The sequence below is a fragment of the Sander lucioperca genome, chromosome 24, assembly GCF_008315115.2.
Source record: "Sander lucioperca isolate FBNREF2018 chromosome 24, SLUC_FBN_1.2, whole genome shotgun sequence".
Lineage (NCBI taxonomy): Eukaryota > Metazoa > Chordata > Actinopteri > Perciformes > Percidae > Sander > Sander lucioperca.
Window position 1 is genome coordinate 9360024 of NC_050196.1, and position 17149 is coordinate 9377172.

Below are 17149 nucleotides of genomic sequence, written 5' to 3' on the forward strand. Positions count from 1 at the left end.
AACAGGTAACTAACTTCTCAGCACATGGGGTTGACGACCTCCAGCTTAAGAAATGTTTGAAAGAGCTTTCCACTTTGAAAGACTTTCCACTTGGCCTATTGAGCTTAACATTGTATTTCTCCTAGTTTGAGCTTGAACTATCCAACCCTGGCAGCCCACGGAGAGTAGTTCAGCCAACTTCTCCTGCTGTGACGCGAGCAGCGCACAGGGGATAAGATCTCCTGTCAAAGTGCTCTTGATAAACACAAAAGGGGGCTACCTCCACTGCTGGTGAACTGCACCCTCGCCACAGTAGTCCTCTACGTGGACAGGCAGCGAGGCTGAGGGGAAAGGGGGGGGTGGGCTTGGAAGCCAGAAGGTGAGTGAGAAGTGGTAGAGAAAGACAGAGAGGAGAGGGAGAGTGTGTATGTGTGTGTGTGTGTGTGTGTGTGTGTGTGTGTGCAAGATAACACAGGCTAGAGAAACCAGTGTGTGGGTGAATCTGTCACAGATACACAGGCAGATAGGCTGAGGCAGAGAGGTATTGTTAGAGAAGATGCAGAGCCCCAAACTACACACTTCAGGCACAATGGACTGGAAAAGTAGCAGCGCCTTTTTCCTGTACGCCATACACACACACACACACACACACACACACACACACACACACACATGCAAGTATATTGCTTTGACCACTAGAGGCAGTCTCACATCATAGCAAAACCTGTGGCTCCCTGAGGCAAGTGATATGCAGAGAATCAGAACATTCATGTAAAAAAGTGGGTTATTGTGTATATTGTGCGCTCAGACGTTACAGTAGAAGGAAATATGAACTTGAAAGAAAGCACTTTAGGGTGACTGCTATGCTGCACCACAGACCATGGTATATCAATGCTGAATAAAGTCAGTGATTTATGAACTGGAAAACAAGCAACACCTTTCTCTTGCATGGAATAAAGGTGGACTAAAGGAAGTGTAAAGAGCAATGGGAGCAATATGTGTTTGACCTAAGGAAAATAATTTCTGAAAACGCATGGTTTTGATGGAGAACAAGAGAACTTATTATATATATATAACTTATTTTGTCCTAAGAATAATATTTTATTCAATTCATAAAACACTCTTAGAACAAGAATGCCACACATGTTCAAGAAAGTTCAAAATAAGTCACAAAAATGCAGGATTATCTCATCAAAAGACACAAAATAAACACTATTATTGACGCCACTGAAGAATAAGCACTAAGCTGAGAACTTGAGCCATTTGAGGCTAAACAGTCTCCTGTTGCCAACTTCTTACAGTCACAGATTTGTGGATGTGGGGGTTGACACCACCACCAGTGATGGAGTCTTTGATGAGTGAATCTAGCTCCTCATGTCCTCTAATGGCCTGCTGCAAATGTCGTGAGGGTGTTGGGTTTGACCTTCAGGTACTTTAATGCGACTTCTGCCAAATCCTCAACACCTAGAGTGAGCTGCAGTGACTTGAACACAACCATGGCTGCTTCTGGACATCATGGGTCTGTTGATTGTAACCACTAAACTGCATCCTCACTCTCAGTGAGTGTGGAATAGGTAAATAAAAATGTTTGTTGGGTCTGAAGACCATGGAGTCAGCTATACCAAAAAGAGGTAAAAAAAAGAGGTACTATTTATATATTATTTTCTAATTTTACATATACATATTATACATATTTTATATGTACATTAAAATATCAGTGAAGCAACCTGAATACAATCTTACAACAGCCCTGAAGATGAAGCTTAAAATGTTTTGCTGAGCAATGTGTTTTGTATGGCTATTAAAGAACATTAAATATGTTGCATTTTACTGTATGTGTTTTTGTTTGAACTTGAACATTTAAAAAACACAGAACCAAACATCACTGTGTTCTGGAGTACATTGCACTCTGAAACAAGATGGAAGTTCCATCACAGAATGTATGTCACAGAAGTGATTTTTTTCTTATCAATGCACCACAACTGAAAGACACTATATTTGTACTTGAAACATTGATCATTTTACAAAACCCAGAGATATTTCAAGAAAACTGCAGGCTGCTGGCAACACTGATTGAAAAAAGTCATTGAAGTAAGGCTTTATGGATCTTTAATTCATTTACAAAACAGCTCAATTGACATCTGATCTATGATTAGATTTCATATAAATAGATGTTGTTTAACATTGCAGTTTGAGTAGTTTGATAAAACTGTGTTACTTTTCTGACAATACTTTCTGTAATGTTATCAGATTGTCAAATCAAAAGCCACCATGGAGCTTTGGTCTGACCAATGCCTAAACAAGGCAAATAATGTGCTTGACATCATTCGTAATGAACAAATAAACCAACAAAAATGTTACCTTTTTTTAAGGCAAATGGCCATCACTGACACAGTTTGGTAGAGCTCCCACATCAAGAGCCCCTACAAGATCTAAGAGCCTATGCATTGCATGTCAATAAAATGCACCGTAGCAGAGCTCCTTATTATAAAACTGACAGGTAAGTCCTGCATTACACTTCAAATAATTTCAAATATACAGTTTTTTCAGTTGCTAACAAGCGTTTACCTATACTTAAAACTAAATCTTTGATGTTTATGGAAAAAAAATCACAACATTTAGAGGTCACTGTAGATTTAGTGTGAAAAATGTCTGAATTTTATCTCAAATAGTCCTCATCTATGCTATTGCAGTCAATGCAACATAGAGCATCTTTAAACATCAGTTTGTCATTTGTTGATCTTTGTCAAAATACATTACAGGCATCTCTAAGTTGTCTTAACGAAGTACAAAAATTCTCTGAATTTTCTAGTGAGAAATAAATTTTTGTAGTTTATGCATGCTTTAGTAGATGTTTCTCAGCATCAACACACCTGTCTTAAACGATCAGCTCATTAGTTGTGTCCTAGCTTAACATGCCACTGTGTAGTCTGGCATTATGCTTTGGGGATTGGAGACATAGGTTTCTTAAAAGGAGCTGTACCTCAACAAATTTGATACTGGTTTTCAGTGCGAGAGGTTATGAGTTCAAATCCCCTACGCACTCACTAATCCTCACTTAAACATTAGGCCTGTTCCTTGGGCATACTCAAAAGATGAGCAGGAATCTCTCTGTTTGGCACTTCTGCAGACAGAATCTTCGTTTATTTGCCCTTTTCTCCTCTTCTCCATCCAACGGCTTTTTCTTTTCCTGCTTAAAATGCTCGGCCCTGACCATTGCTGCGGAGCAGCTATAAGTATGTATTACTATTTCAAACGAATTCTAGGATACATCTATGGGTTTATATGTTTGTGACCTAGGTAATGTAATAACACAAGAATACAGCCTATGAAGTAAACCACGCGTCTTTATTATCATAAAACATACGATAACTAGTTTGTGTAATAATGAGTCCTTTGTTATCTGTTTGCATTGTATGATACTAAAATCAGCTGTTGACACTTTTGTTGCAGAGTGTGCAACTTTCAAGGGACAGCCACTATACCACCTCCATCAATGAAGTACTTCTACCGTGAGTCCTTTGTTGCTGAGGAGGTTCCTCTGCCTCCAAGTCCTCCACCTGATGACGATGTGTCGGGCATGGGAGACGCTCATGAGAGGATTTTGAAAAACATTGGGTTTCATTCTCTGGATGGCGATACTGATCCAAAGCGTCCCAACCTGTTGTCTCATGAAGTTCCACTGCCTCCAAGTCCTCCACCTCCTGAGGATGTGCTTCACACGGGAGACGCTCATGAGAAGAAGTACCCAGATTTTTCTGACAAATGGTTTCCTTCTCTGGATGATATAGGTCTTCATTTGATGCCCCTCAGCCTCCTGGCTCAGATACCACTACCTCCAAGTCCTCCGCCTGCTGACGATGTGTTGGACATGTGGAGCACTGATGAGAAGATATACCCAGATTTAAAAAATGTTGGGTTAGCTTCTCTGGATGACAATACTGATCCGAAGTGTGCCAATCTGTTGCCTCATGAAGTTCTACTGCCTCCAAGCCATACTCTTGTTGAGGATGTGTTGGACATGGGGAACACAGATGAGAAGATGTACCCAGATTTAAAATACATTGTGTTTCCTTGTCTGGATGACGAAGTGGCCTGTCTGATGTCCCAGCCTCTCAGTGTAATGGCTTGTGAGGTTCCACTGCCTCCAAGTCCTCCACCTGTTGACAATGAACGTCATGTGAGACACTTTCTTGAGAAGAAGTACCCAGATTTTTCTGACAGATTTTCTCTGGATGATAAAGGTCTTAATTTGGTGCCTCCACCACAAAGAGCCTATGGCTCGCATGTCAATAAAATGCACCGTAGCATAGATCCTTATGATAAAACTGACAGGTAAGTCTTGCTTTAGACTTGAAATTACTTCAAATATAAGATCTGGAAAGACAATACATTACATATATTATCTAGTCTGTGTAATAATTAGTCATTTGTCAAAATCAACTGTTGACACTTTTGTTGCAGAGTGTGCAACTTTCAAGAGACAGCCACTACACCACCTCCATCAATGAAGTACTTCTACCGTGAGTCCTTTGGTGCTGAGGAGGTTCCTCTGCCTCCAAGTCCTCCACCTGATGACGATGTGTCGGGCATGGGAGACGCTCATGAGAGGATTTTGAAAAACATTGGGTTTCGTTCTCTGGATGGCGATACTGATCCAAAGCGTCCCAAACTGTTGTCTCATGAAGTTCCACTGCCTCCAAGTCCTCCACCTCCTGAGGATGTGTTGGACATGTGGAGCACCAGTGAGAAGAAGTACCCAGATTTAAAAAACATTGTGTTTCCTTGTCTGGCTGACGACCCTATGGAGGCTATGCCTTACATGGGAGACACTCATGAGAAGAAATACCTGGATTTAACCAATATTGTGTTTCCTTGTCTGGATGACGACCCTGATGATGCTCTGCTTCACATGGGAGATAGTCTCGAGAAGAAATACCCAGATTTAACAAACATCAGGTTTCCTTGTCTGGATGACGAAGTGGCATGTTTAATGTTCAAGCCTCTTCACCTGTTGCCTCATGAGGTTCCTCTGCCTCAAGGCCCTCCTCCTGCTGATGATGTGTTGGACATGGGACACACTCATGAGAAGAAATACCCAGATTTAACAAATATCAGGTTTCCTTGTCTGGATGACGACCCTGCTGAGGCTATGCCTTACATAGGATATAATGAGAAGAAATACCTAGATTTTACAAACATCAGGTCTCCTGGTCTGGATGATGATCCTGCTGATGCTGTGTTGGACATGGGAGACACTCATGAGAAGAAATACCCTGATTTAACAAACATCAGTGCCTGATTTGATGCCCCTCAGTCAGCTCGGTGAGAGATGCTGGCTTTATTTAGATTTTTGTTTTATATAATGTATAATATGTTAGTAAATAAAAACTGACTAAATTACAATTTTGTCTCTTATTATTATTATTATTATTATTATTATTATTATTATTATTATTATTATTATTATCACTCATGTGATGTAATGGTAAAAGGTACAAACAAGTATATAAGTATAGCACAAAAACAAAAATTGATTTATTTATGATTCATTAGTTGACACTGGTAGGGTATGCACATTGACATCAACAAATTTACAGTATTCCCAACATGCACATACCCTTGCCATTAAACACAAATACACACCTACTGGAACAACTTTGAATAATGGAGTATGGAGTGAGAAGTATTAAATGAATTGGAAGTGCTTCTATGATCGCCGACCCAAGAAAGATTAGGAGGAGGCACCTTTCTGCATGATTGGCTCCGCAGCCGGTCTGACTTGCACACGGACTTGTCGGGGACCCTGCCACGAAGCAGAGTGTCAATTTTAAAAGAGCATCTCTTTTTCTCTGGGCTGGAGGGTGACTGATAATGCTTTTGTGCATTACTGAGAAGGAAAAGCCATCCATCATGGCTATGTGTGTGTGTGTGTGTGTGTGTGTCTGCAGTATGTGCATGGGCTGATTGCATACAGGTATACCGTTGCTCTCCTCGAGGCTGTAGTGTGGTTATGGAAGGGGGGGAGGCCTTCCGGGTAGATGCAAGGCAGGCAGAGCATCTGGAGACAAGGACTCCCACTGGTGTCAAGTAGGGGCGGGTTATTTATTTTGTTGGGGGTCGTGGGAATACCGCAAGCATCTTCTTGCTGATGAAGAACTGATGCTCTCAGACACATTGCAATGCCAGTGGTGGTGTATGTTTTGTGTCAAAGGCTACCTTTTCAATACCAGATGTCAGGCTGATTGGTGGGAAGGAAGGAGACACAGTAATGCAATAAGAAACATGCACACTTATGTATATACTGTGCCGACACTAACAGAATATATAATTTCATTTTCATGAGTTATGGGAACATTTTCGACAGTGTCACCAGTGAACACTCAGCAGGGGACTGTGCAGCAGTAAAGCTCACATTCTCTCTGTTTGCAGGAAAAAAAATATAAAAAATAAATAAATCATATTTTGGACACAAATGGCTGAAAAATACAGGTGAAAAGCAGTGTGGAAGTGCATTTATATGCGCATAATTTGCAAAAACCTTTTTATTTTCACTTCTATATAAATCTGGGAGGCAATCTATTCAATACACAGGCGTTCAAGTACAGAAGCCCTTTTCATTTTTGGCAAGGTGCCAAGAGAGAGAGAGCGAGAGAGAGAGAGAGAGAGAGAGAGAGAGAGAGAGAGAGAGAGAGAGAGAGAGAGACTATAGTTTGACCTGCTGAACTCGCTCTTTTTAGCATGCCATGCTCTGTGGGGCTAACATACAACATCCCATGCTAATGCTGTTCCTGCAGCTGCTCTTGTTCCCATAACAACTTAAGGTGAAGAAGACAGGCCTCTAACCAAAAAGCAGTATGGGTGGAAAGACACATGGGAACTTAACCTGTACATGCACACAAGCAGGTCCATACATGCAAGTAAAAACACATACATCCATACAGTTGTAATTTCACACAACCCACTCATGTTGTTTTCCCTCCCTGTGTGTGTTCTCAGGAGAGGGCAGGTGGTGTGTGCTCCCTTAGTTCCATCCTCTGAGGGTTATTACTGTTACAAATAATCCCACGATGACGCCAAGTCCAAACAGTTTCAAAAATGAAGACGGGATATTGATTTGATATTTGCAGCAGTATTTGTCAGTGGATTTGGTTGCTTGTTTGTTGTTCTTCCCAGTGTATATATGGAAACTGCAGCGCTGCGTCTTTGTGTGTGGCCGTGGTCATGGGAGGAAGGCCTTTTGTGTAGCTTGCTTATTCTACTACGATGTGTTTACTTGACTCCCCGCTTGTGTGCCCCAGTGGCCTGATGCTGTTATGTCTCCAAGGGTCCAAACTGTAGCTTGAAAGGGACTGATAAGCAAATTGAGCAGGCCCCTTTCCTCCCTGCTCTGTTTGGTTATATGCAGAATGATTGTTTTATTTGTGTACAGTATATTTTCTCCCTTTTTATGGCTCTCTCTCTTTCCTCTCTAAATCACTGTACGTTTTATGAATATCTAAAGCTTGGTGGCTTTCAAGCCCATGCAACTGTAAGACCTCTACGATATAACTATTCAGGTGAAAAAACAACAGCACACAGAAAAATGAGAGGAGTAATCAGAGATAAATCTCGAGAACACTTACTGCAAAATGTCCCATGAATCTACTGCCATGACATCATTTAGCAATAGTGTGTGTCTGGGTTGTTATGAAGAAGGGTGTTTGTGTGTGTGTGTGTGTGTGTGTGTGTGTGGTGAGATACTGTAGAAAAAGAGAAAGGGATTGCTAAGTTGGCAGTTTGAATGATGTTTAACTGGAGCTCAGCACAGTTGAATGAGGCTGTAAATCCGCTTTCTCCTGGGTGTAGTTTCTCAGAGCGCCATGGTACAGAAATATCATGGAGAGAAGGATGTCACCACATTACTGTTGCACGCACGCACACACACACACACACACACACACACACACACACACACACACACACACACACACACACACACACACACACACACACACACACACACACACACACACTTCCTGCCTCCTGCCTCCTACAAGGCATAAGATATAACCCGTACCATCAACAGCAACCCACTCAGAGGATTGGGGGTATACACAGAGCACAGAGCTCCATCCCACATTAACCAAACACAGAGATCTCTTCTCTTGAGGCTTCACATCCACACAGGCCTCACTGGCACATCTCCCGCTGCCACAACCCTTTTCCACACAGCTTGTGATCAAATTGTAAAAGCAGAGTAAAAAGGAAAACAACAAAACAAGACTGACAGCTACAATTTCACGCAATAACGGAAATCAGTGTTGTGTGTAAATAAATGAGAAATGCATCTGCTATATATCTAAATGTATGATTACAACTTAACCTAAGAGCATTTATTATAGCACCACATTGAAGTGCCTTTTAAGGGTAAAAACACATTCCATGCTTTTATATTGCACCTTTTTATTTGCTGCTGCATTTCTGCTGCCATCACACTAGAGTGTGCAACTTCATCAAAGGGGAAATGTGGCGGGTGTTCTTACAAAGTTGCTTAGTAAACACACGTTACTTGTGGAGCTAATTTGATTCAGATGAGATTTATGTGCAGAGCCGAGGAGACGCGGGAGGTTTTTTTGAAGGGTAGAATCGTCAATTATTTTGGAACAGATGGGTCTCAAAGTGCAATTGAATTTGATTATCGCCTCGATGGAATACATAATGAAAGAGCCCTAATTTGAACAAAAAGTTATGAGAAGGCCATTTCAATTACTCCACAAACTAAACCGGGGTAGCAGCCTCACACAACAGGCTCAGGCATTCAGATGATTTTCTATTTCTTATTTTCTTTCTTTCTTCCTTCCCCTTTAATGACAGCGAGAGTGAATCATGATGAGCACAGCTGTTTATTTGCTTGTTTCTGAAATCTGCCCCAGCTGCATTCTTGATGCTTTTGGTCATTGTTAATTCATTACCACTTTTCATGAAATACAACTTTGTTTTTCGTTCTATTATCGCCACGCTTGTTCATATAATAACAGGCCTGGCGACTCAGCTCTGTTGAAATCATTTGACAGATTCGGAGTGAAGAATTGTCTACGGTGCCAGCGTCAAACAGATGATCACAGAAGCTTTAAGATGTTTTGTTCAGGAATCTTGACAACCTGTCAAGTATGATTGCTCCACTAACAGCTTTCCTTTACTTAACCTGTGATTGGCAGATATATTTTTAGCTTTTTTCCCCCAGGTTCAAGAGTTCATATTGATTAAGAAGTCTTCTGATCTGTTTTTAGAATTAGGTTGCGCTAAAACTTTTCATCAGTTATTCCTTTATGTTTAGAAAACAATGGCCACTCTTTCTACCTAAATACAATCGTAATTGCAAGACTTAATTGCTGATGGGTGGACTGGATGTTTAAGAGAGGACCCAAACTAAATGGGAACAGGTTATTAGGAAGGTTTGTGATGTGACTTCCTGTCCCACATGTAGTAGGGGAACTCCACCAATTGTACACATAACAGTCTACAGGTGATGGGGAGTACTACTGCATATGTGGCTTGAGGCTATAGAGGCACAAGATTTGCTATAGAGGCACAAGATTTCATAAGCTGCAAAACACCCCTGAATCTGAATCTGTTACAGAACTGTCGAAGGTGCATTGTGGGTAATGTAGGTAAGAAAGGAGAATAGAATAAAAAAAAAAACTGCAACAAGAATTTTGAAATTGTACTGGTCTCTGACGTCAAGTGCTGCAACACCTTCACTCAAACTCAACCACAAACACTCCAGACAGATGGTTAGGACCCACTGCGAGAGGCACCCCGCATTGCCTGATAACACGTTTCTTGTGCTATTCAGGGCAACCGTAACTGTAAACACACCAGCCTCAAGTGGAGCGAACAGGTGGCCCACCACATAGGATCACGAGTCACGTTGCGTGTCCACAACAAAAGTTCAGTCACGAGGAAATGCTCCAGATACCATATGATGGCGTCAAATCTGTCGATGGGAGAAAATATCAGATGCTTCTTGGAAATCAAATCCGGAGCTCTGAACCCAAACATCGCTGCTGAGCGATCCCAGCATGAGGCATTAGCTTCAGTCTAGAGGGAGTAGCATCAGAGCAAAAACAGACCATCAGTGTTGTGGTCCCTCGACAACAGGATCCAAAATTGGCTCAACTCATCCTCGGTATCTTTTTATCAAGTTAATTTCCTCTGTGCTGCTTCACAATGACAAGAAAGCTGGCCTAGTTTGGAGTTCTGAACGGACCTTTTCTCATCCCAATCATTTCCTCCATGTATTTGTTTTCGGAGGCAGTATCCTCTGGTGTTGGGGAGATGATAATGTCACGGAGGAAGGAAAGTGATGGTCCGCCTGTTGTTTATATAAGACTTTGGCATTTGTTGTCATTGGGTCTGTCGTCATTGGCGGGCAAGTTGCCACAGAGCCCCTTTCCATCCTCCACACAAACACACCCTCCCCACTCTGACCCATATAGGTGCTTTGAACCGCTGGCAGGCCAGACAAGATTATCTGGGCCCCCTTCCCAGGAAGACCATTGGGATATGGGTGCGCGCTTGTGTGTGTGTGTGTGTGTGTGTGTGTGTGTGTGTGTGTGTGTGTGTATGTGTGTGTGTGTGTGTGTGTGTGTGTGTGTGTGTGTGTGTGTGTGAAACATGTAAGTCTCTGCATGTGTATATGCAATGCTGCTGCAGTTTGTGACAGCATTTTGGATGCTGTTGAAAGACATGTAAGGTTTAGTCTGGCTTTCTTCTCAAGACCTTCACTGAAGATGCAGAGAGGAGGATATGGAGAATTTCTGATTTCTGAAGGTATAATTCTATTTTAACAATATTCTGCATGATTGCAAGCTAGTTCTAATAAACCAATGTCCTTTGACACACCAAAGTTTCACCTTGCTCAGACACCGAGAAGCCTATATCCAGTAATATAAAGGAAATACAGTGATTAAGTTAGACAACTAAATAAAGTTTCCTCCCTAACTGTGATGACTAACTGCCAGTTTGCCCTCTCTTCCATCTTGATTACATAATCCCCACATTAATTAGCTGTGTGTTGCAGTCACTTCCTGTGGCGCGACCCTCAAATGGGCTCCCTCCTCAATCTGGCCTATCGACTTACAGGGTGCCAGAGCATTTTCTTTGAAGGCCGCCTCGGCTTCACAGGCAAAAGAACTCTCTGATCTGACGGCTAAAGGAAAGGGCCCCTGCAGTGTGCCGTTACAGACTGATAAAAACCTAGAAAAACAACATTTGGGTAACACACACACTCACAGGAAGAAAAAAAATTGGAATAATTTGGTTGTGAAAACAAGAGGCGGTATGGAACAATGACAATCTGGCTCCTTTGGTAATTTCCTGTCGGCATTCATTCGTGTGATGTGGTCGTGACTGTTCTGCCGGGATCAATCAAACCTGTGAGCAGATGGCATCGCACTCCTCTGGTGGACTGGGGATTGTCTGTGTTTTTTCAGAGATGGTAATTGGCCCGCTATGTCACGGACTGGAGCATGCTAACAGCCACTGCCATCGCCGCTGTGCAGTGACAAACACGTGTCATTCTGCTTTGTATGGCTCATAATGTGGTACCTGAGCTACAGGCTCCATTTCATATCTTCATAAAGTTGTGTTGAACATTGCTATAATTAAAAAGTTACGATGACAGTCTAGTTCAGTAAGGAAAAACACATTTCAGGAGCGCATACAAGCTAAGAAATGCAACAATAACTTCAGCACTCTTTTTAATCTTCAAAGTCATGACTGTAACAGCTACCATAAGACCCCCGGTTAAAAATTTGGACCGTTCTGGAAGTCCACGAGACCTCAAGGAGTCAAAGATATCACAATCTGGATCTGAAACTCTGAGCTGTATTTGCTAATAGGGTTTGGATTTAGGTGAGGAAAGCTTATGTGGATAAATGGAACCGTGTGTGGGAGACTCAGCAAGCTGTATAAAAGAGAAGCAGAGTAATTGCGTGTGTACTCTATGAATGTGTGTGTGTGTGTGTGTGTGTGTGTGTGTAGCTGAGACGCCAGGCCCTTCAAAGCTTTGATGTTGGAGCTCCTAAATGAGGGCCACCAGAGGTCCACACTAATGGGACATCATGTGGAGATTAGAGGCAAAGTATACCAGGCTGACAACATTATGGCATTATGTATGTATGTGTATGTGACAAAGAAAGAGAGCAAGAACATGAGTGTGTGTGTGTGTGTGTGTGTGTGTGTGTGTGTGTGTGTGTGTGTGTGTGTGAGAGTCCCCGTGTGTATTCTTCTTGCAATTAAAAGTGAGAGTTTGGCTCGAATTCTCAGATGGAGTTTGTGGGTGAAACTTAGTTGTGTCTACAGTCAACAATCAAACCTTTGTTCTTTCACACAATGTATCACAGCAAGAAAACCTTAGCCAGCTTTTTCCTCAGTATGGTATAAATCCTTTATTAAATAATCATAACAATAATTATAATAACAATCATAAAAAGAGCATTTCTGTACAAAGACCCCTCTAAAACAACAACAACAGCAGTCCGAGCAGTGCGAAAGGGGGGAATTCTGTCCTTTTTTAACGTTTGTTTGGTCCTCCCGGGTAGAAGGGGGCGCTGTGACTGTCACTGTCAGTGTTAAGTTACTGTATCTGATACCGGCTCCAAAGGCAAGCTGGATCCCCGAGGCTCCAAGGCACTTTGAAAAGAGTCAGTGGGGTCCAGAGAAATGGGCCTCAGAGGAGAGGGACAGCGTGTGTGTGAGTGTACATGGTGATGGTAGACGGGATGATATGTTGAGTGCATGTGTGTGTAGTGAATCCATGGCATTTGTGTACGACATGGTCTTAAATATATACCTCTGGCTTCTCAGCAGCAACCATTGTTCCCTTCATTTTTAGGTCTGAGTGCCTCTCGGTGTATGTGTCCAAAGTTTCATGTGAGAGTGGGTGTGTATTCATGTTATGTATATACATCTGTATATACAAGTGAAGTAATGTGTGTACTGTATGTGCTTGGGAGGGAGACTTCTTCTCTCACCCTGTCCTTCTCATGGCTTATGAGTCCATTCAGAGAGTGCAACACAAGACCCTTTCTGATTGGTTCAAAATAGTCCCGAAGAATGCCTGCCTTGCTGTGCGAGAGCAGACATAAAAAAAAAATGTAACAGAAAACAGCCACAATCAACCAGTAGTTTGAGGCGGGGGTGGTGTGATCTGTGTGTATGTGTGAGGTGGGGGGGGGAAGAGTAGGTCCTTTAAATCATGGCTTTTGAGGTCCACATGTAAAACGAGAGAGATCGATACCTTCTCTCTTGTGTTGCCTCAACGTTCCTTTTTCAACATTTCTGCAAACAGTTTGCTTTAAGGCTTTGTTGTGTGTCCGGGCACAGTCAATTGAGACGAGCTGTTTCTGGCATTTGTTTTTGATCCCGTTTGCTTTCTGTCCTCGCGAAAAGCACAGGGAGAACATCGCCCCTGTGAGAGAGAGGGAGGCAGGGGATTTGAGTGCTCTGTCAGTCATATAGTCTCTCTCACTCTCTCTTTGTTTGTCTTTCTTCAGTGGTTTTCAGTCTCTGCCCTTACCAGCAATCCATAGGTTGCACCGACCAAAGCTCCTGGACATTTCACCATTAACCACAATGTAAACATGACCTTCTCATTGACAGGAACCAGTAACAACAGTCTCCGACAACTAAATCTAACAATAACTCTCTCCGTCAGTAAAAGAATGTGTTAAAATCCCCTCCGTTACACACACATACACGTTCTTTGCCTCTTTTTTTTCAACTTATCTGCCATCACAGACTGGGGATAGGCCAGAACGAAAACATTAAACAGAAAACGAGTGACCGAGAAAGACAAACTCGATGGACGTCTGTGACTAAAAATAACCACAGACTGTCAGGAACTAAGAGGATAACTGAGGCTGATAGGTAGCAGAGTCTACGACGGAACAAAAAAAGCCAACGGGCCACACTAAGGAGCTAAGTTCTAGGCCACTGTGTTCACATGTGATCAAAAAAGACGCTTTCTAAGCACATTCCTAACCTACCACCTTTCCAACACAATGTGTTATGACTCAGTATGTGTAGCTTACAGTATCCAGCTTCAAAACTAGACCTCTTACAAATCTATGATGCATTTATAAACACTTCTCTTTTGGTGGAGCAGGAATCTGTAATTGATATGTGTAGATATTTTTTGAGGCCTAACATCACTGCAATGAAACAATCCATCTGGGTAACTGCAGTCTTTCTCTCATTGGTTCTTTCACCACAAAAACGACTAACACTGGACTGTGCCACGTTTTTCTGAGCAGGAAATGAGTTCTCATTTGAGCTAAAAAAAATAAATAAAAAAAGTGGCTTTCTCGTTGTCCATGTGTCCAGGGATCTGCACCACTGAGGAAGCAAACTGAAAGTGAACTGGAGGAAATGAAAAATAGTGAGCGTTTTTTCACAAAATGACCGTATCTCTCGTTCCGTCTCCTTTTGTGTTTTCCTCCCTCGAACCCCTCCTCACGCCTCGGTGCAGCAGCGCTGTTGGTTCAGCTTGACCTTGTGCTTGAGGCCGTCATACAATTCGAAGTTGTAGTTCTCCAGGGTGGTGGAGGAGCGGGACGACAGGCCGCTGTAGGAGCAGGTACAGTACAGGAGGAGGCCGGCGCACACCGCCCCGAGCAGGACACCCAGAGAGCTCATGACGATTATGGTGACCAGGATGGGGTCCAGGGTGTACAGCCACGAGTTGTCCTTCTCTGAGACGCGGGTCACCGGAGGCTCAGAGGATGGCGATGCTGTGTTCCACTCAGGGAACTGTAAAACTGTGACGGGAGGGGAAGGAGGAAGAAAAAGTAGACGAGAAAAGTTAATTTCACGACCGCTAGAAGTGACGTAGACGTTTTAACACCTGTAGTTTGTGTTCTCTGGTCCGAAACGGTTGATGAGTTTGTAAACTTGGAGCGGTTTCCCCTTGGTTCAGTTTCGCTTCACACAGAGAAAAGTCCAAGCAAACCAAAATGCATCACTTCAAACCAGACAAGAACGTTCACTTATTGGTCAGATGTGTCTGGGGCGGGAGCAAGAAAGTAAATACAGGAAGAATGTCCTGTGTTCTGGACTAGTGCATATTTCTTGCATCTCCATGGTCAAACCAGCTTATTTAATTTAAATAATTTTTCAGACATTGTTTCGTGAGAGACGTTACTACGTCTGCTCTACTCACGAGACTTTGCTCTGCTGTGCCGGAGTCTGTCTCCAACTTTAGAGACAATGACGAGCTTGGCCGCAGTCTATTCGCTGATTGCAAAGCACACGTGACTACAGGAGTACTTCAGCGTACACATAGTTGGAGGATGGAGTACACATAGTTAGGTTCGTTCGAAGTTGGATCACGTTCTCATTCAGAGTTCGTGGTCCGCTTTTGGTGCGCATCCGAGTGCGATTGCTGGATTCATACCTGCCCAAATGAACCGTACCAAGGGGGAAAACTAACTCTAGTGCGATTCAACTGAACTAAATGAGGCAGGTGTGAAAGTCCCTTAAAATTCTGGCTCTGATGATCAAAAGGTGTTGTAGTAAGTTCTTTGTGCCTTACCTCCACCTAGTGGGGGTCTGCCACTGAAAAGTCGTCCATCTCCAAATTCATTCAGTCTCTTAACTGTCAGAGAGAAGCACAGGAAACACAATCTTTAAGCATCAAGCTAATTCTACACATGGCTCCAATTTAATACCTTTTGTAATGCTTAGAATGGTCATGAGTTTGCAGGACCACAAACATTTTTACTGATAAATAACCATTTGAATATTGTAAATTCATAGTTGGTGTCAATTCTGACCATGTAGTAATTTTAGCATCCATACACACACATACAAGTCTTGGAATAATAGAAAAATATGACTTTATTAATAGAGAAAGATCATTATGATACATTCCTGTCAAACACAGTCATCACATAGCATACTGATGTTATAAGACTGTTCATTCCGTGTGAATAAAGATGCAAACACGTTCATCAAATAATTAACATTACCCATCATTATCACCTTTAAAATCATCGACACTGTTACTGTCAAGTTTAAGAGTGGTGTATAAGATGATAAAAGAAAAACAAAACGAGAAAAAAGAATAGTGGCAACAAATGTCAACATTTAAGTAGTGCTTGTGACGGTCTTTCTCTGAAAGGTGGTGTGAACTGAAAACTGATTATGTATGTCAGTGTCTGAGTTGGAAGATTATGAGTGTGGTAAAACTAGCAATGGCTGCAGCACTTTAGTTGAGCCAAATGGCACAAGTGTAATTATACTTTAGATAAGTTTTCTTTGTGTGTGTGTGTGTGTGCATTTGTGTCAATGTGTAAGTGTGTGTTTGCACTTGCTACTCTTGGCAAGCATGCAGGAGTGGGAGTAACTGCTTGGCAAGGCACACGTCTAGATCTGGAGGTCTTTGACGGCCAATGGCATTATCAATACTGTTTCCGGGGCAACTGAAGTTGGCAGCACAGTGGGCGGCGGAGGTGCGGTAGATAGGAGGGAAAAGTGCTTACCACAGTCTTAATAAATGTAATATGTCCATTTACTAATTACAACTATTAGAGGCATGGAGCGTAACGGTGTCGAGATGGCCCAAGTAAGGTGTCCAATCCTTCCTCCCCCAAGATGATTTAAAAGCACATAGTGAAAGTGTGCCAACAAACACTTCTTTCCCACTCTGGAGAGAAAACTGCAGCTTCTAAATTGTGGCAACAAATCAAGGTGCATTCTGCTGAGCTGTGCACTAGTATGTGACAGATTCTTGCTGGTGTGACAGATCATAAAAGCCCCGCCTGTTAAGCCACAGAGTGAAGATTTCAATTTCATTCAATCTAGAGCGTTAAACTGAGCGTGTCAAACCTCACCACCTCTGTACCAACTGATGAGAGTGAAATTGGTGCCAATTTGTCTAGCTCGGTCAGAGTTTCGAGAAATTTCACAATAAAACCTTCTTTTAGATCCCAGCTATGTTAAACATTAGTAAGAAGTGCATTAGCTGTGTCTTATTTTATGTTAATAGCCATTTATGGCATCTAATGGCACTAGAGAAAGGCCCATCAATAGCTGGAGCTCTGCTCTGATCTTCACGTCTTGGATCTCTCTCAAGGGTGCACAAACTGTATACAGCAAAACACTGCACTTATGTCTTCCAGCTGGT

The 17149-nt window shown here is 42.4% G+C and overlaps 2 protein-coding genes across 2 annotated transcripts in view; one reads left to right on the plus strand and one right to left on the minus strand.

The window, feature by feature from the left end:
• The first annotated feature begins 1967 nt into the window (after positions 1-1967).
• Positions 1968-5305, plus strand: LOC116044677. Its single transcript, XM_031292088.1, has 4 exons — positions 1968-2070; positions 2352-2479; positions 3433-4314; positions 4444-5305. Exons 2-4 carry the CDS (start codon positions 2442-2444, stop codon positions 5279-5281), a joined length of 1758 nt encoding a protein of 585 aa, XP_031147948.1. The 5' UTR covers positions 1968-2070; positions 2352-2441; the 3' UTR covers positions 5282-5305.
• A 7082-nt stretch (positions 5306-12387) lies between these two features.
• nrp2a (neuropilin 2a) overlaps positions 12388-17149 on the minus strand; it is a 60591-nt gene continuing 55829 nt past the window's right edge. Inside the window, exons 17-18 of the mRNA XM_031291844.2 lie at positions 15557-15619; positions 12388-14783 (exon numbers count right to left, since the gene is read on the minus strand). Coding sequence (XP_031147704.1) covers positions 14479-14783; positions 15557-15619 — 368 coding nt within the window. The 3' untranslated portion in view covers positions 12388-14478. The remainder of the gene's footprint in view (positions 14784-15556; positions 15620-17149) is intronic.